At 46.8% G+C, this 19,548-nt stretch overlaps 1 protein-coding gene across 1 annotated transcript in view; it reads right to left on the bottom strand.

Moving 5' to 3' along the window:
- LOC115079429 (synaptotagmin-2-like) overlaps positions 1-19,548 on the bottom strand; it is a 134,994-nt gene that overhangs the window by 62,455 nt on the left and 52,991 nt on the right. Inside the window, exons 3-4 of the mRNA XM_029583020.1 lie at positions 19,209-19,321; positions 90-476 (exon numbers count right to left, since the gene is read on the bottom strand). Of these exons, the coding sequence (XP_029438880.1) occupies positions 90-476; positions 19,209-19,321 (500 nt within the window). The remainder of the gene's footprint in view (positions 1-89; positions 477-19,208; positions 19,322-19,548) is intronic.

Genomic DNA, 19,548 nt, shown 5'->3' with positions numbered 1-19,548 from the left:
CTCTAGTACAAAGCATTCCTGAATGTAGCAGTGCATCTGTGCTTCCCTTTACCTGACTGTCACAGGGCAGGAGCATGGGAGATACTGACCTCAAGTTTTATGGTCGTTTTCTCCAGCTGTCTCTCCGTCAGAGCACAAGAGAATTCGTCACCAAAAGTGGGGTTTCTGCTCTCCTTGCCCACCCTGGTCTCCCACTCATTGAGAACCCATTCCATTGCTGGCTCTTGGGACTGGTCTCTGAAGAAAAGCTTGATGCTGACAAATGGGTCAGTACTGTGGCTGGGCAAGTCCCTGCCCTCGATGACCTGCAGCTGCAGCTGTTTCTTGGTATAGAAAAGAGAGAACCTGAGCCTGCCCCTCGAGCCCCCATGAGTCTCCTCCTCTTCAGGGCCCAGGCTCTCCAGGCTGTCGCTGCTCTCTGCAGGGGGCGACAAGCATCTCTCCAGCTTTTCCATCTGTGCCTGAAGCTTCTGAACCTGAATAATGGCAAAAACATTCATTCTACAGACCATAGGACACAATGCGCTGCATGGCAGTGAATGAGTTTGAAGATGACCCTGTGGGATAGTCACAGGGAGCACTGCATGGCAGTGAATGAGTTTGGAAGATGACCCTGTGGGAGAGTCACAGGGAGCACTGCATGGCAGTGAATGAGTTTGGAAGATGACCCTGTGGGAGAGTCACAGGGAGCACTGCATGGCAGTGAATGAGTTTGGAAGATGACCCTGTGGGAGAGTCACAGGGAGCACTGCATGGCAGTGAATGAGTTTGGAAGATGACCCTGTGGGAGAGTCACAGGGAGCACTGCATGGCAGTGTATGGGGCTTGGAGGTAGCGCTGTGAGGGTTTCACAGGGAGTGCTGGATGGCAGTGTATGGGGCTTGGAGGTAGCGCTGTGAGGGTTTCACAGGGAGTGCTGGATGGCAGTGTGTGGGATTGGGAAGTGGCACTGTGAGGGTTTCACAGGGAGTGCTGGATGGCAGTGTGTGGGATTGGGAGGTGGCACTGTGAGGGTTTCACAGGGAGTGCTGGATGGCAGTGTGTGGGATTGGGAGGTGGCACTGTGGGGGTGCACAGGGAGTGCTGGATGACTGTGTGTGGGGTTCAGAGGTGGCACTGAGGGGGTGCCACAGGGAACGATGGATGGCAGTGTGTGAGATTGGAAGGTTTCACACACACAAACACACACACACAACTACCCTCGTTCTGTCCAATCTCAGACACACTTGCAAAGATCTTCCTCTAATTTAGCTTTCATACACTACACACAAATGCCTCCTTTGTCCCATGCTCTCTTGGAGACAAATACAGTACCTGAATTCATCACCTTTACGGGGAGGCTGTTCCATGCAGCCACTACCCTCTCTGTAAAGAAATATTTCCTTAGATTATTCTTGAATCTACTCTATTTTACCATCAGTGTTCCACACCATCAATCTTTGCCACCACCACTTTTTCCCCCTCTAGGGATAAGCCCAGCATTGTTTCCCTTCCTCCCTCCCTATTTGCCCCTACAGCTCACAAACTTGTGCACCCTTAATCTACTCTCAGCTAAGTCCCAAGCTTGAAATCACAGTTGCAGTTTCTCCCCCCCATGCTGTTTGTAGTGTGTGCACTCCAGGCTTACTCCTCCCCTACCAGTGAGCTTACTGAAGGGGAGTTCTGGAGCTGTTAATAGAAAGGTCCGGAGCTTTTCAGTGTTTACCCAGAGACCCGGCAATTGATGCAAATTTCTTGAGTCTCCGGGGGAAATCCAGAGAGTTCCCAGATATGATTTCCTATAACTACATACACATAGGCATAGGTAGAGGGGGAAGAGGGAAGTGAGCAGGACATCACATTCTCTCCCCCAGGGGCCTCACATGGGTGTTCTTGGTAACACCAATCCTATTTAGTATAAGGAGGTGGGGCCACTACAGATCATGTGAATGTGTAGCAGCTCACAGGCCCACACAGATACTGTTTCCAGTTGCTGGCCCTTGTGCCATGGCCTTATGATCTTTTACAGGCCCTGGGGTACCTGACCAGCCACAAAAGACTCAGGGAAGGACTCAGGGGCGAAGAAAAAGGATAGAGATGCTGCATTGGGGTTGTGGGCAGAGCCAGGGGACTGCTGAGCCAGGTGGTCATGAGAAAAAGGGGATGCTGGGGAAGGAGGTTGAGAGAAACAGAGAAAGGGGGATGTTGGACAGGAAGCGGGGAAAGAGAGGGGAATGCTGGAAAGGTGGTAGGGAAAATATAGAGCTGGGGGGAGGAAAGAGGATGAAAGGAAAGAGAGCAAGAAAGGGGGATGCTGGGCAGAGTGTGGAAGCAGAGAAATGAAGGGGATTGTAGGGTAAATGCCAGTGACCCTAAACAAGGATGTGCATCATTGAACTTGAGGCCTGCAGTTATGCACACAGACTTAACCAAAGTGCAGTCTAAACAACACAAAGATGGAGTCATCAGTCATGTGATGATCTTGGCAACTTCATATGAGACTATGATTCATACATAAGAGAAGAAGCTGTGATGGTTCTTCCATATCAGACATTTGTCAGCACCTCACAATGTGAAATGAGAACCTGTGTACTTGTCCTTGGTGAAAAGTTTGTATCTAGCCAAGAGACCAGCTATGGAATTTGTATTGTTCTGCACATGTCTGCTGATGAACTTTATGAACTTCATTAACCCGCAATAGGAATATTCATAGGCATCTGGACTCAGATGACATCATTTGTATTACAGATATGGTAATCACAAAATAAGAGAGTACAAGCTCCCTACTCATCACATCACAACATACATAGGGAACCCTATGAGTTCATTTTTATAGCATTAACATTCATAATTTACTATAGTCTCATAACAATTTTGTTTATCAATATTACCATTTATCAGCAGTGCTTAACATAATACATACACATCAATTTTTTATCATTTTATTAATTACATCCACTGATGTTTACAATAATTCAAAAACATGTGCAACCCAATATACATAAATATACACACTTATTTAGCAGCAGTGTATTAACATTTAAAACACATATACCCACTACATTCACTCATCCACATACACTCCCCACCCATTAAAACCCCATCTATTCCCTTTTAATAGATGCACCATACATATTTCACATACAGTGCTTAACACAAATTCTTAAATCCTAAATGTATTCTTTCCACGGGAGCAGTTCACAACGTCCCAACAGGGATCCCCGTTTCGCCGCAGCTTCCTCAGGGGACAAATCACTCCCACTTCATCCGGAGACGACGAGACCCACCGGCCTTCCACCCTCCAGATTATTGCACCTAAAATACACTTCCTCCAATTTCAATCACCGGCACCGTTGCACACCTTCTCGGTTATATCACCACCTCAAATACATCTTCAGCAATTCCTGGTATATTCTAATCATTCCACTTATCATACAATCCACTTTATGTGTGCCTCACAAACAGCTTAGCAGGCACCGAGAGAATTTCTCAATAATGAAAGCATAACAGCATCCACCATCTTAACAGCAAACAATCCTTTTCAAAGTGCACTTTAGAATATACCAGGAATTGCTGAAGATGTATTTGAGGTGGTGATATAACCGAGAAGGTGTGCAACGGTGCCGGTGATTGAAATTGGAGGAAGTGTATTTTAGGTGCAATAATCTGGAGGGTGGAAGGCCGGTGGATCTCGTCGTCTCCGGATGAAGTGGGAGTGATTTGTCCCCTGAGGAAGCTGCGGCGAAACGGGGATCCCTGTTGGGACGTTGTGAACTGCTCCCGTGGAAAGAATACATTTAGGATTTAAGAATTTGTGTTAAGCACTGTATGTGAAATATGTATGGTGCATCTATTAAAAGGGAATAGATGGGGTTTTAATGGGTGGGGAGTGTATGTGGATGAGTGAATGTAGTGGGTATATGTGTTTTAAATGTTAATACACTGCTGCTAAATAAGTGTGTATATTTATGTATATTGGGTTGCACATGTTTTTGAATTATTGTAAACATCAGTGGATATAATTAATAAAATGATAAAAAATTGATGTGTATGTATTATGTTAAGCACTGCTGATAAATGGTAATATTGATAAACAAAATTGTTATGAGATTATAGTAAATTATGAATGTTAATGCTATAAAAATGAACTCATAGGGTTCCCAATGTATGTTGTGATCATTTGTATTACACCAATCCTTTGTCTATAGAAGGTGATAACATCATATCAGGATCAACATTGGATCCTATGGACCTGATTATGCAATGGGGTTCCAAACAGAGAAAAGGACTCTGAATTATATAGATGGGGAGCTTTTGCTTCCAGAACGTTGACTTCTATAGTTTGCTTCATCTGTAAACCTGAAAGTTTCACACTGAATTTCATACTGCTCTGAGAAGCAGAGGTCTTACCAACTTGAAAGACTTTGGCAAGCTAGGAACTCTTTACCCTGTTTCTGCCACCATATCTCGTAGAGATGTCTGAGAGACCTTTGGATTCTAACTGTCATCCACCAAACAGGGCTCGCTGGATTCATCCCATGGTGTTCAGACAGATCCCAGACTGGTTAAGGGTGAGATAACACTGGCTTAATTAGTTTGGCAATTGCATAATTAATAAATGCAAAGTTGGGCTTGGAGATAAAGCATATAATTTCTGTTTCTTTCATTATAGTGCTTTCCACTGTGAAACTGTAACAAACTAAAATCAAAAAAACAAAGAAAAGAAATTTCTGTCCCATATTAAACCTTGTTATACTTAAACTACTACAATAAAACTGATTGATTACCTCACCAAAAAGTAAGCAACTGTTTCCTTAAACTAATGAATTTGTATCATAAGATTATCAAATTAAATTATTTTAATCAATTGTGGATGTTCCACCAGAGATATTAAAACCAACACAGATTACTTGCACTGAGGGTGTATATTTAGGCAAGTATAAGTTCCTTGTTAAAGTAACAAGTGATTGTAACTTGTTGGTACAGTATCTATTGACACTAATTACAGTAGTGTACAGTTACAGTCGGTCTATCCTTGCATCTAAAGGGTTAATCATCATTGATTACACTGTGGGTGTTAATTGATTCACTGCATTCCTGTCAAAATTACAGGTGAATGAAGCATTGGTTTTAAAAGTTTGTCTGTGTTGCATAAAGCAGTGAATTATGGTAAGCTCTTTTTTCTTTGAGACAAGGAGTAACTTTGAGCTAAGAAGCTGTAATATGTTTGATAATTTGCCTGGAGAAGCTCAAGCTCCAATTTCTCCTTGAGTTGTATGTGAATGTGATGTCTTGTGCTTCAGCAGAACACAGCTGCACTCAGCTGGTAGTTCCCCACTGCAGTGTCCTAATTCTTGAGTTCTAGAAACTCTGAAATAATTAACATACTTCACGCAGGATGCTCCAGTATTCAACCCCTGGCAAGCGCATATTTCCCACATCCAACAATTCTCTTTTTTCTTTCCCCTTTCAGTTTTCTCATTCAAAAATCGCATGAGAGACAGGAGGATAACTTATCACAGCTTGTTCATGCTCACCTTATGCCCATTACAGTTTCTATGCGGTAATGTCTAAACCGTTTCTGAGTCAATCTGCAGGTTTGCCTGCATGGCTCGAGTTTATCTGGCTTTGACAGTCCAGTCCTCACCCAGCGATATGTGAAAGCCAGCTGTCCTGGGCCGCCATGAAAGGCCTAGGCCTAGTATCCATTGTTCAAACCTCTCTTAATTCTTTGCATATCTACACTGCGACCAGCCCAGCAGAAAAACAAGTTCAAGGCCCTTGCAAGGCTTTGACCCTGCATAGGGTATGCTGCCCACTTCTCATGCGTCAGCTTTACACAGTCCCAAACACCAAAGTTGCTTGACTATTGCGGGTATTTCTCCCAGCCAAGCAACTCTGCAGTGTCCCTCTTCCACACTTCAGTTAACAAAAAATGGTGCTTGATGACTCTAGCTAATTAGTTGCTGGCATTCCATCTCCCACCGCTTCATGCCTCTTAACTCCTTTGCGGCTCTGCTTAGGCTGCTATCTCCAGCTCCTCTGCTTCTGAGCTTCCTTCCTCCTGCTGCCTCTTCGTGGTTGCTCTAGAGGGGAGAAACACACTTTCTTCCTGTCTTTATCTACTCCATCTGCACTAAGGTGAGAAGGACCTTGGCCTGCCCAACTCCTTAAGGTCCCACCTGACACCCAATCTCTGTCCATCCATATTGGGTTTTCCAGTTCTCCTAACTCTTACCTTGCTTTGTCCTGGGGACTTACTCTTATCATCAGATATTTCTAGCATTTCCTCTGCTGTTCTTGGGGTCTGCACTGTGATGTCTCCGTCACAGTAAAGCACAAGTAAGCTGTGCTGCACAGCTATAAATTTATGTAAATATAGTTTGCTAACTGTATAGTTAGAAGTTTTCTAATTAAATTTGGATCTCTGCCATCCAGCTTGCTGTCAAAGGGATATATTATTCTCATAATTTGTTTATAATTGATCCTAAAAATATAATTTGAAAATAATTCTCTTCCCACTTTGTCATATGGGAAACTAGGGGTGGAATCTATGGATTCCTTATATGAGTTACAAAGCATTTTGAATATACTTGCTTTTAGGGATGTGCATTCATTTTCAACAAATGTGCAATCCACAATGCATGAGTCCCTATTCGTTGTATTCGTGAGTTCACGAAATGCATCGGGATTAGAGATGTGAATCGTGTCCTCTATCGTCTTAACGATCGATTTCGGCTGGGAGGGGGAGGGAATCGTATTGTTGCCGTTTGGGTGTGTAAAGTATCGTGAAAATCGTTAAAATCGTGAGCCGGCACACTAAAACCCCCTAAAACCCACCCCCGACCCTTTAAATTAAATCCCCCACCCTCCCGAACCCCCCCCCCCCCCCAAATGCCTTAAATTACCTGGGGGTCCAGCGGCACACTAAATCACGGCAACTAAAACCCCCTAAAACCCACCCCGACCCTTTAAATTAAATCCCCCCCTCCCGAACCCCCCCCCCAAATGCCTTAAATTACCTGGGGGTCCGTAGCGGCGGTCCATAGCTTAAATTACCTCCGTAGCGGCGGTCCGTAGCTAAATCGGGGGAAGGGGGAGAGCAGGAAAACCGGCACACTAAATCGTGTAGTCTTCAGCCGGCGCCATTTTGCAAAATGGCCGCCGCAAAATGGCGGCGGCCATAGACCAAAACGATTCGACGCAGGAGGTCGTTCCGGACCCCCGCTGGACTTTTGGCAAGTCTTGTGGGGGTCAGGAGGCTCCCCCAAGCTGGCCAAAAGTTCCTGGGGGTCCAGCGGGGGTCAAGGAGCGATTTCCTGCCGCGAATCATTTTCCTTACGGAAAATGGCGCCGGCAGGAGATCGACTGCAGGAGGTCATTCAGCGGGGGTCAGGAACCCTCGCTGAACGACCTCCTGCGTCGAATCGTTTTGGTCTATGGCCGCCGCCATTTTGCGGCGGCCATTTTGCAAAATGGCGCCGGCTGAAGACTACACGATTTAGTGTGCCGGTTTTCCTGCTCTCCCCCTTCCCCCGATTTAGCTACGGACCGCCGCTACGGAGGTAATTTAAGCTATGGACCGCCGCTACGGACCCCGAGGTAATTTAAGGCATTTGGGGGGGGTTCGGGAGGGGGGGGATTTAATTTAAAGGGTCGGGGTGGGTTTTAGGGGGTTTTAGTGTGCCGTGTTTTAGTGTGCCGCTGGACCCCCAGGTAAGTTAAGGCATTTGGGGGGGGGGGGGGGGGTTCGGGGGGGGGGGGGATTTAATTTAAAGGGTCAGGGGTGGGTTTTAGGGTGTTTTAGTGTGCCGGTTTTCCTGCCCTTCCCCTTCCCCCGATTTACTATTTTTTGACGATAAATCGGGGGAATTGGTATTGTATCGTGGCCCTAACGATTTTTGACGATTTAAAATATATCGGACGATATTTTAAATCGTCAAAAAACGATTCACATCCCTAATCGCGATCCCCCATGAATAAAACATATCATATTAGTTTCATTCTTTAGGTTTGCAATGATTTCTGTTATGGTTTTGAGGTGTTTGAGGGGATTCTCGGGTACTGTGGAGATTACCATGCCCACGGGGAGGAGCCCCGTGAGGAACCACAGTACTAGGCTAGACTCGAGACACGCAAACACAGAGATTTGTCTTTTATTATACAGCTGAGATATACCACCAGAGGTGGCAGTAGTGAGGTGATCCAGAGGTAGCAGTCCAGGGACCCTCGGCAGAGGAGACCCGTCTCACAGAGTTGGTATAGAGAGTTCAGGATGCAGGTTCCCAATGCAGCAAAGCAGTAGATGAGACAGACTGACAATGTTAGATTACTCACTAACAGGCCGATACAGAAAGAAACGCGGGAGAGCAGGCAAGCGCCCGCTCTACCGGCGCGCGCGCAGGCCAGTGTCCTGTGCGCGCTGTAAAAGGAGGCGCTAGGGACACTAACACGTCCCTCGCGTCCCTAGCGCCTCCTTTTTGACAGGAGCGGTGGCAGTTAGCAGGTTTGACAGCCAACGCTCAATTTTGCCGGCGTCTGTTCTCGGACCCGCTGACAACCACGGGTTCGGAAACCCGACGCTGGCAAAATTGAGCATCCAGTTTTCAACCCGCGAGCCGTGGGCTGATTTTACATTTTTTTTATTTTTAATTATTTTTTACTTTTGGGACCTCCGACTTAATATCGCCATGATATTAAGTCAGAGGGTGTACAGAAAAGCAGTCTTTACTGCTTTTCTGTACACTTTCCCGGTGCTGAGAGAAATTAATGCCTACCTTTGGGTAGGCGCTAATTTCTGAAAGTAAAATGTGCGGCTTGGCTGCACATTTTACTCAGTGAATCGTGCGAGAATAACTAATAGGGCCATCAACCTGCATTTGCATGTTGCGGGCGCTATTAGTTTCAGGGGGGTTGGAAGCGCATTTTCGACGTGCTATTACCCCTTACTGAATAAGGGGTAAAGCTAGCGCGTCGAAAACGCGCATCCAACTGCAGGTTAACAGTGCGCTCCGCCGAAGAGCACTGTACTGTATCAGCCTGTAAGTTGGTAGCTGACCTGTATAGGTGGAGATCCCAGCAGGCAGAAGTAGTTGAATACAGGCACCGAGCCAGGGAGAGCAGGCCCTCGAGGAGCGAGTACCTGATCCCAGATAGGCACCTGAAAGAAAGCAAAGGGCCCCCGAGGAGCGGGTACCCAGGTTAGAGAAATACCCCGAAGGGCAGAGATAGCTTCCAGCGGCAGCAAGGAAGTGGCAGAGTAGCTCAGACCGGAGGCTTTCTATCCATTCACGATCCTTGCTAGCTCAATGAGCTAGCAAACAAGGGCAGCTAAATACCCGGATGACGTGACGTCACTCGAGGGGGACGCTCCCGAGGTTCCTACCATGACGTGGATAAAGACGTGGGTGGTATGCGCGCGCGCACCCTAGGAGGCCCTTAGGAGAAACATGGTGTGAGGCTTTCCCATTGCCATTCCGGGGATGCCGGAGGGAACGGCATGCAGACGCGGTAGTAGCCATCTTCCCAAGGCTAGCGGGGAGAGCAGAGAGAAAGGTGAGACACAAAGGTCGAAGCCATCTGAGACCGATGGACACAACAGTACCCCCCTTAAAATGGCCCCCTCCAGACCTCCTACCTGGTCTTGGTTTCTGTGGATGCGTTCTGTGGTATTGAAGAAGCATCTCTTTATCCATGATATTAGCCAAAGGTTCCCAAGAGTTTTCTTCAGATCCGTAACCCTTCCATGACAGGAGGTATTCCCATACTCTGCCTCTCTTTCTCACATCAAGGATGGCATCTACCTTGTACTCGATGTTTTCTTCTGCATTTATAGGTGTAGGTTCAGGTGTCTTGGTGGAGAACTCACTAAGGATTAGCGGTTTCAGTAGCGAGACATGGAAGGCATTATGAATCTTCATCGCTGGTGGAAGTTTCAGACTGTACGTGAGAATACCCAGTCATCGGAGGATGGGAAAAGGTCCGACAAAGTGTGGAGCAAAACGAGCTGATGGTAGCTTGAGTCTTAGCCAGACTTTGAAACCAGGCTGGAATTCAGGAGCCTTGCTGTGGCAAGCATCATAGCCCTTCTTTGCTCATTGTCCTGCTTTATGGAGCATCTCCTTAGTCTTACTCCATAGTAGTTGAATATCATTGGCAGTAGATTGCGCTGCCGGGGATGACACTGAAAGTGGAAGTGGAAAGGGTGGTAATGGTAGTCGTCCGTAGACCACTTCAAATGGTGTGGATCCAGTTGATGTTGCTGGATGAGAGTTGATGGTGAATTCAGCCCAGGGCAACAGTTCAGCCCAATCATTTTGACGTGAACCAATGTAGGCTCGAATGAACTGCTTGAGTGTCCTATTCATTCTCTCAGTTTGTCCGTTCAACTGAGGATGGTTTGCAGAGGTGAAGTCGAAAGAGATATCAAACTTCTTACACACAGCTTTCCAGAACTTTGCTGTGAATTGAGCTCCTCTGTCAGAAACGATGTGCTTTGGCATGCCGTGTAGGTGAAAGATGTGGGTGATGAGAAGTTTTGCAAGTTCCATGGTTGTGGGTAAGCCAGGAAGAGCCACGAAGTGAGCCATCTTCAAGAAACAATCCACTATAACCCAGATGGTATTGTTACCTCCAGAAAGTGGTAAGTCTTCCACAAAGTCTGTAGCAATGTGAGTCCAGGGCTCATCTGGTACTGGCAAGGGATGAAGCAGGCCCCAAGGATGTCCAGGCAGAGGTTTCTGTCTGGCACAATTGGAACAAGAAGCAACATAGGAGAACGTGTCTTCCTTCATGGTGGGCCACCAGTAGTAATTCTGTAGTTTAGCCTGAGTTCTTCGTTGACCAAGATGTCCAGCCAGTTTCGAATTGTGAGCCCATGTTAACAGTTTTTTCTTTAGGTTACCGGGTACAATGGTCTTGCCTGCAGGTACCGAATGTGTAGCTGACAGGATAACTCTCTTCGGGTTGATGATATGCTGGGGTTCATTAGGCACATCCTCAGAGAGAAATGAGCGAGATAGGGCATTTGTTCTGATGTTCTTATCTCCAGGGCGATATTTCAGCACAAAGTCAAATCTGTTGAAGAACAGGGACCATCTCGCCTGCCTATGGTTTAGGCGCTAAGCGTGACGGAGGTACTCCAGAATTTTTGTAATCTGTGAAAACAGTGATCTGATGTTGTGCACCTTCAAGCCAGGGGCGCCATTCTTCGAACGCCAACTTTATTGCCAGTAGTTCTTTATCTCTAATGGCGTAGTTCTTCTCCGCTGGCGAGAAGCATCGGGAGAAAAAAGAACATGGATGCAAGATCTTAGAGTCACTGGACTGACTTATCATGGCCCCTATGCCTACATCCGAGGCATCGACTTCCACAATGAAGGGCCATGTCGGATCCGGATGGCAGAGGCATGGCTTACTCGAGAAGGTGTCTTTCAGTTTCTGATATGCTAACACAGCTTCCGTAGACCAATTGGCGACGTTGGCACCTTTCTTAGTCATTGCTGTTAGTGGAATAGTTAGTGAAGAGTAATTCTTGATGAATGTTCTGTAGTAGTTGGTAAATCCCAGAAATTGTGTAAGAGCCTTCAGACTAGTGGGCTATGTCCATTTTTGAATGCTCTCAAGCTTCTGTGGGTCCTTATGGAAGCCTTTGTTTGAAACAATGTACCCTAAGAAAGCACAGATTCCTTGTGGAATTTGCATTTAGATAACTTGACATATAAGTGATTCTCGCAAAGTCTTTGCAGCACTCTTTTGACATCTTCCATGTGGGTATTCAAGTCTTGGGAAAAAATCAAGATGTCGTCTAAGTACACAACGACACATTTGTAGAGTAGATCACGCAGAATGTCGTTCATCATGTTTTGGAAGACAGTCTTCCATTCATAGAAACATACAAACATAGAAATGACGGCAGAAGAAGACCAAACGGCCCATCCAGTCTGCCCAGCAAGCTGTGCACTTTTCTTTTTTTTATTTCTCTAATACTTCTGTTACTCTTGGCTCTTAGTAACCCTTTGGTTCCATTTCCCCTCCACCCGCACCATTAATGTAGAGAGCAGTATTGGAACTGCATCCAAGTGAATATCTACCATAGCTAGGGGTAGTAACCGCCACAAGAAGCAAGCTACACCCATGCCTTTGTTTACCCAGACTATATAACTCAGTCCTTGTTGGTTATTGTCTGTATATAGATCCACCTTTCTACGTTCCCCCTGCCGTTGAAGCAGAGAGCTATGCTGGATGTGTGTTGAAAGTGAAGTATCAGACTTTCTCCCCTGCTGTAGAAGCAGAGAGCTATGTTGGGTATGCGTGAAGTATCAGACTTCCTCCCCTGCCGTAGAAGCAGAGAGCTGTGTTGGATATGCGTTGAAAGTGAAGTATCAGACTTTCTCCCCTGCCGTAGAAGCAGAGAGCTATGTTGGATTTGCTTGAAGTATCAGACTTCTCCCCTGCCATTGAAGCAGAGAGCTATGCTGGATGTGTGTTGAAAGTGAAGTATCAGACTTTCTCCCCTGCCGTAGAAGTTGAGAGCTATGTTGGATATGCGTGAAGTATCAAACTTTCTCCCCTGCCGTAGAAGCAGAGAGCTATGCTGGATATGTATTGAAAGTAAAGTATCTGGCCTATTTAGTTTGGGGCAGCAACCGCCGTGACAAGCAAGCCACTCCCCGCTTTTCGTGAATGCAAATCCTTTTTTTCCACACTTCCTCCTGCCGCTGTAGCCCAGAGCAACTCTGGAGTCACACCAACCGTGCACATGTTCATTGAATAAGGGCATAATCTCCAGGCAGTAGCCATCACACCCGTGAGCCACCCACTCTTCATTCACGTCCTCTAGACTTGATGGATCCACAGTGTTTATCCCACGCCCCTTTGAAGTCCTTCACAGTTCTGGTCTTCACCACTTCCTCCGGAAGGGCATTCCAGGCATCCACCACCCTCTCCGTGAAGAAATACTTCCTGACATTGGTTCTGAGTTTTCCTCCTTGGAGCTTCAACTCGTGATCCCTGGTTCTGCTGATTTTGTTCCGACAGAAAAGGTTTGTTGTTATCTTTGGATCGTTAAAACCTTTCAAGTATCTGAAAGTTTGAATCATATCACCCCTGCTCCTCCTTTCTTCCAGGGTGAACATATTTAGATTCTTCAATCTTTCCTCATAAGTCATTCGATGAAGACCCTCCACCTTTCTGCTCGCCCTTCTCTGGACCGCTTCCATCTTGTCTCTGTCTCTTTGGAGATACGGTCTCCAGAACTGAACACAGTACTTCAGGTGAGGCCTCACCAAGGACCTGTACAAGGGGATAATCACTTCCCTTTTCTTACTCGATATTCCTCTCTCAGTGCAGCCCAGCATTTTTCTGGCTTTTGCTATCGCCTTGTCACATTGTTTCGCCGACTTCAGATCATTAGACACCATCACCCCAAGGTCTCTCTCCTGCTCCGTGCACATCAGCCTTCCCCACCATCGAATACAGTTCATTCGGATTTCCTCTTCCCATATGCATGACTTTGCACTTCTTGGCATTGAATCTCAGCTGCCATATCTTCGACCAGAGCGGATGCGAACCAGGTTATAGGCTCCTTTGAGATCAAGCTTGGAGAATATCTTGGCTTCCTGTAGTCTATCGAATAGCTCCGAGAGGAGTGGTAATGGATAGCGGTCTTTCACAGTGATCTCGTTTAGACCTCTGTAGTCAATGCATGGACGTAATGTTCCGTCCTTCTTCCCCACGAAGAAGAAGCCTGCTCCGGCATTAGACTTGGAGAGACTTATGAAGCCTTTCTGAAGATTCTCCTGTATGTACTCCCACATAGCTTTATTTTCTACTACGGAGAGAGGATAAACCCTTCTTTTGGGTGGTTCGGTATTAGGTTTCAAATTGATGGCGCAGTCGTAGGATCTGTGTGGAGGTAGTACGTCTGCGGCTTCTTTGGAAAATACATCTTGAAAGGATGCGTATTGAGGCGGCAATCCAGGCATCAGTGGGTAGTTGGCATGCAGAGTATTGGAGAGACCTCCATCAGTCATTTACCATGGCAATCTGGACCCCAACATGAAAGCTCCAGAGTAGCCCAGTTGAATTGAGGCATATGCTTCTGCAGCCACGGTAACCCCAGTACTAAAGGGTGCATGGCCTTCTCTAGCACAAAGAAGGAAATAGTCTCTGTATGAAGAGCACCAGTATGTAATTCACTGGTTCGGTGAGCAAGGTTACTTCGCCCAGTAAGGGCTCCCCATGAATAGAAGAAAGGAGTAGTGGAATCGTCATGGTGGTGGTGGGGATCCGCAAGTGTTCCACTAGCGCTTCAAAATGAAATTTCCTCCTGCCCCAGAGTCCACTAAGGCAAGGGTCTGGTATTCTAGAGGTCTACAGATCAAGGATACAGGAAGAGAGAGTGGAGGAGAGGGTGCAGTTAGACCTAAGAAGAGTCTTCCCATAGGACTTAGGTCTGCCAGTTACCTGGACATATAGGGCATGTTTGTACAGCATGACCAGCTTGTCCACAATACATGCATAATCCCAACCTCTTTCGCGTTCTTCTCTCTTTTGAAGTCGTGAATGCAGCCTAATTGCATTGGTTCTTCTTCGCCAACAACTGGACCTGAGGGAGTAGGCCTGGCTATGGACTTAACTCGAGTTTCTCCCTGAAGTGGTCTTCTGGGAGTCTTGGCCTCTTGAACCTTGTCATGAATTCAGTGATCAATCCTTGTTGCCAACTTCATCAGTTTTGCCAAGGTCTCAGGCATCTCATGAGCCGCCAGCTCGTCTTTCAGCCGGGAGTTCAGTCCTTCAAAGAAGAGGGTCTTCAGGCATTTAGGGTCCCAATGTAGTTCTGACGCCAATGATTGAATTCTATGGCAAAGTCTGGTAAAGGTTTATTACCTTGCTTCAGATGAACCAACGTATATCCTGCAGTCGTGTACCGGGCAGGGTCATCGAACACTGATCTGAACAGTTCAAAGAAACCAGCAAGATCATGCAGGATAGGGTCATCGCGCTCCCACAGCGGAGAGGCCCAAGCCAATGCTCTTCCGTCCAGATAAGACAAGATGTAGGTGATCTTGGCATAGGCTGTAGGAAAATGATCTGGTAGCAGAGAAAAGTGCATGCAACATTCGTTGATGAATCCTCTACATTTCCACACTTCCCCTGAGAAGCGTGTTGGAGCAGATAGAGGTATAATAGTCTTGACCGTCACTTCTGGCGGTGTAACTTCTTTACCTGTGGTGGCTGGTGTATTCATCTGTGCGTGCAACTGGTTAAAGGCAGCAGTCAAGTTATCCAGCGAGTTCTGTTGTTTGGAGATTTGCTGGGCCAGACCTGGAATGGCCTGCAATGCGGTGAGCTGAGCCGAATCCATGGAGTTAGCAATCTGTTATGGTTTTGAGGTGTTTGAGTGAATTCTTGGGTACTGTGGAGATGACCATGCCCACGGGGAGGAGCCCCGTGAGGAACCACAGTACTAGGCTAGACTCGAGACATGCAAACACAGAGATTTGTCTTTTATTATACAGCTGAGATATTCCACCATAGGTGGCAGTAGTGAGGAGATCCAGAGGTAGCAGTCCAGGGACCCTCGGCAGAGGAGACCCGTCTCACAGAGATGGTACAGGGAATTCAGGATGCAGGTTCCCAATGCAGCAGAGCTGTAGATGAGAAAGACTGACAATGTTAGATTACTCACTAATAGGCCGATACAGTACAGTACGCTCCAGCGGAGCGCACTGTTAACCCGCGATTGGACGCGCGTTTTCGATGCACTAGCGTTACCCCTTATTCAGTAAGGGATCAAAAACGAGTGTCCAACCCCCCCGAACCTAATAGCGCCCGCAACATGCAAATGCATGTTGATGGCCCTATTAGGTATTCCCTCGCGATTCAGAAAGGAAAATGTGCAGCCAAGCTGCACATTTTACTTTCAGAAATTAGCGCCTACCCAAAGGTAGGCGCTAATTTCTCCGGGCACCGGGAAAGTGCACAGAAAAGCAGTAAAGACTGCTTTTCTGTGCACCCTCCGACTTAATATCATGGCAATATTAAGTCGGAAGACCCGAAAGTTAGAAAAAGTTAAAAAAAAAAAAATAAAAAATTTGAAGTTGGCTCGTGGGTTTAAAACCGGACTCTCAATTTTGCCGGCGTCCGGTTTCCGAACCCATGGCTGTCAGCGGGTTTACTGACGCCGGCAAAATTGAGCGTCTGCTGTCAAACTCGCTGACAGCCGCCGCTCCTGTCCAAAAAGAAGTGCTAGGGACACGCTAGTGTCCCTAGTGCCTCTATTTACCGCCGGGCCTAATTTGAATACTGAACTGCGCGCACAGGAGAGTGGCCTGTGCATGCTGGGAGAGCGCAGATTTTACTGTATCGGCCCATCAATGAGCTAGCAAACAAGGGCAGGCTAAATACCCGGATGGGGTGACATCATTCAAGGAGGACGCCCCCGAGGTTCCTGCCATGACGTGGATTGAGACGTGGGTGGCATGTGCGCGCGCACCCTAGGAGGCCCTTAGGAAAAACATGGCGTGAAGCTTTGCCATTGCCGTTCCAGGGATGCCGGAGGGAGCGGCATGCAGACGCAGCAGTAGCCATCTTCCCAAGGCTAACGGGGAGAGCAGAGAGAAAGGTGAGGCACAAAGGTCGAAACCGTCTGAGACCGACGGATGCAACAATTTCTTAGCAGCCGTTTGAAAAAGGAGAAGGCCATGTGGGAGCTCAGTACCCACATTCCAGTGGGAGCACTGAGAGGAGAGGATCACCTTGCTGGTGGCTGAAAGGAATCAGTAAGTTTTTGCTTGAGACATTGTCTTTTTCAAAAGTATTGGGGCAAAGTTAACTATTTGGGAATATTATTTAGTGTGTTTGTGTGTTTGTGCTTTTAATAGTCAGTAAGGCAGCGAATAAACAAGTTAGACTGTATTTTTAAATGGTCAGTCAGTAAGGCAGTTAGTAAGCAGTAGTTAGTGTGTTTATTTTTAAAAGTCTGTAAGGCAACTAGCAATAGAACTGAGTGTATTTAAAAAAAAAAAAAGTAGCCGGAAGCTAGAAATAAGCTACGAGCAGTGTATACCTCATACACACTAACCAAAATAATTAACCTATCACTCAGTGAAGGAGTTATGCCAGACTCACTCAAAAATGCAATAATAAAACCGATTCTGAGAAAGAAAAACAGTGACCTAACCGTCTTAAGTAACTATAGACCTGTTTCAAACTTGCCCATGATCGCAAAATTAATAGAAAAAGCAGTACAAAAGCAACTAGCAGAACATCTAGACAACAATAACATACTCTTCCCATCACAACATGGCTTCAGAAAACACTATAGCACCGAAACGTTACTAATCTCTCTAACACAGGGGTCGGGAACCTATGGCTCGCGAGCCAGATGTGGCTCTTTTGATGGCTGCATCTGGCTCGCAGACAAATCTTTAATAAAAAAGTAAAAATCTAACAAAACCTCCCACCCTCCTGACGCCCCCAAGACCTCCAAAATTAATTTACTATAACCCCCCACCCTCCTGACCCCCCCAAGACCTGCCAAAAGTCCCTGGTGGTCCAGCGGGGGTCCAGGAGCGGTCCGGGAGCAATCTCCTGGACTTGGGCTGTCGGCTGCCAGTAGTCAAAATGGCGCCGACGGCCCTTTGCCCTCACTATGTCACTGGGGTCGACCAATGGCGGCGGTAGCCCCTGTGACATAGTAAGGGCAAAGGGCCGTCGACGCCATTTTGATTACTGGCATCTAGAGGTTTGGCAGCTAGTTAGTTAAATCTGTCTGATTTAAAGTCTCTCTCCTCTGACTGGCTAAACCAGTAAAAAGGGGGCCGATTGGAGGCATGCCAGGAGCAAGCGCCAGTATTTAGCCAGGGTCAAGTGGCTAAATAATGCAGAACAAAGTTTAGAGCTGCAATAGGAATCCTAAATCCGTCCGGTCCACCCTTCTTGAGACCCTGAAGAAAGAAAAATAAAGTTGCTGATTTCAGCTCTCCTCCCCACTATCCTCTCCCTCACAACCCCAGCTATGATTTAAAAAAGAGGATGTGCTCCATGGTACCATTTCCTAACTCAAAAATACTTCCCCAACTCTCAGCTGCTATTCCAGGGCCCCCAAAGAGCTGCCACGGTAGGTGGACAGGAGATTAATATTTTCATCCTGTCCATTCTGGGAAGAAGGTGAGGATGGGGGAGAAGAAAAGGCGGATGCTGAACAGTGGGTGGGGAAGAGCGGAGGGCTGTGCTGGATAGGCATTAGGATGAAAGAGAGAGGAAGGATTCTCATGGGCAGGGAGTGGAGGAGGCAGAAAGAAAGGGGGGTTCTGCTGGAGCGGAGGTACAGATTAGGGATGCTGCTGGGTAGTGGCTTGAAAGGGAGAGAGAAGCTGCATCCCCCTTTCCTCTCCTACCTTCTGCTGGGCAGAAGGTAGGAGAGGAAAGGGGGATGCAGCTGACAAGAAGATGGAGGGGGATGCTGGGAAGGGGTTCAGAGAGAGGGAGAATATAGAAATGGGGGACAGTAGTCAGGGATTGGGGAGAGATGAAGGATGCTGCTGGACAGGGGTGTGGAGAGGTGGGGATAGTGCTGATCAGAGAGCGAAAGAGGAAGAGAGAGAGGTAGGGCTACTGCTTGGAATGGGAGGGAGAAAGGGGGATGCTGTGGGGAAATGGCTGGGTGAGGGATGGGGAGGAGAGGGAGAAAGATATGGGGATGCTGCTGGGCAGGGGCTAAAAGAGAGAGGAGGATAATGCTGTGAAGGGGCTCAGGGAGAGAGATAGTGAGGGATGCCCTTCCAGCCTGCCCCATCCCAGTACGACAGCATCGTACTGGGATGGGGCAGGGAGAGACATAATTCTGAATGAAAAAGCCGATCCTGTCACTGTTCCTCTGCCTAATCATGCGCACACAGAGCCTCTCCCTACAGAAACAATCAAACAAGGCCATTTTTCCTTACAATCTCACACAAACACACAAGATCCTCTTTACAGTCTCAGATTTGCCTACATGTATAAAGGCACCTTTAAAACGAATTTCCTATGCTTACGCAGTATTTATGTAACAGTTTCTTGTTCAGTTTTTATTTTCCCTGACATTAACATAGAAAGTAGAGTTAAGTAAGAACACCAGGCTTCTCCGGCCATGAATTATAGGACAATTTGTCCTCGCTTGTGAGCACTGAGAAGAAAACTTTCCACTGATGAACTGTGCCTGAGTGTTTCCTGGAAATACTTGCCTTGACATCATGATTCTTCTTAGAAATTTCCAAGAGAGATGGGCTCAGAGTTTTTCCCAGAATGCTCTTTTCTGTCTTCATGTGACCATATTCACCAATTAGGTATTTCTTCTCTGCAGGAGTAAAATAATGAGGGGAAAATGTTAGTTCTCTCCTTGACGTAGATAGAAGAGTCTGCAAACAAACTATAAGTGATGAACTTCCTACTGGAGTCAGTAAGCTACTGCTGGATTCCTGAGATCCTCCCAGTAAAACAGTCTATAGAATCCAGGGGCTCTGAATCTTTCCAGAAACCTACAAGCCTTGGGCCGCTCTCTGAATATCTGAAAGAACAAAGTGC

The sequence above is a fragment of the Rhinatrema bivittatum genome, chromosome 17, assembly GCF_901001135.1.
Source record: "Rhinatrema bivittatum chromosome 17, aRhiBiv1.1, whole genome shotgun sequence".
Lineage (NCBI taxonomy): Eukaryota > Metazoa > Chordata > Amphibia > Gymnophiona > Rhinatrematidae > Rhinatrema > Rhinatrema bivittatum.
This window is presented reverse-complemented; position numbering and strand designations above follow the sequence as displayed.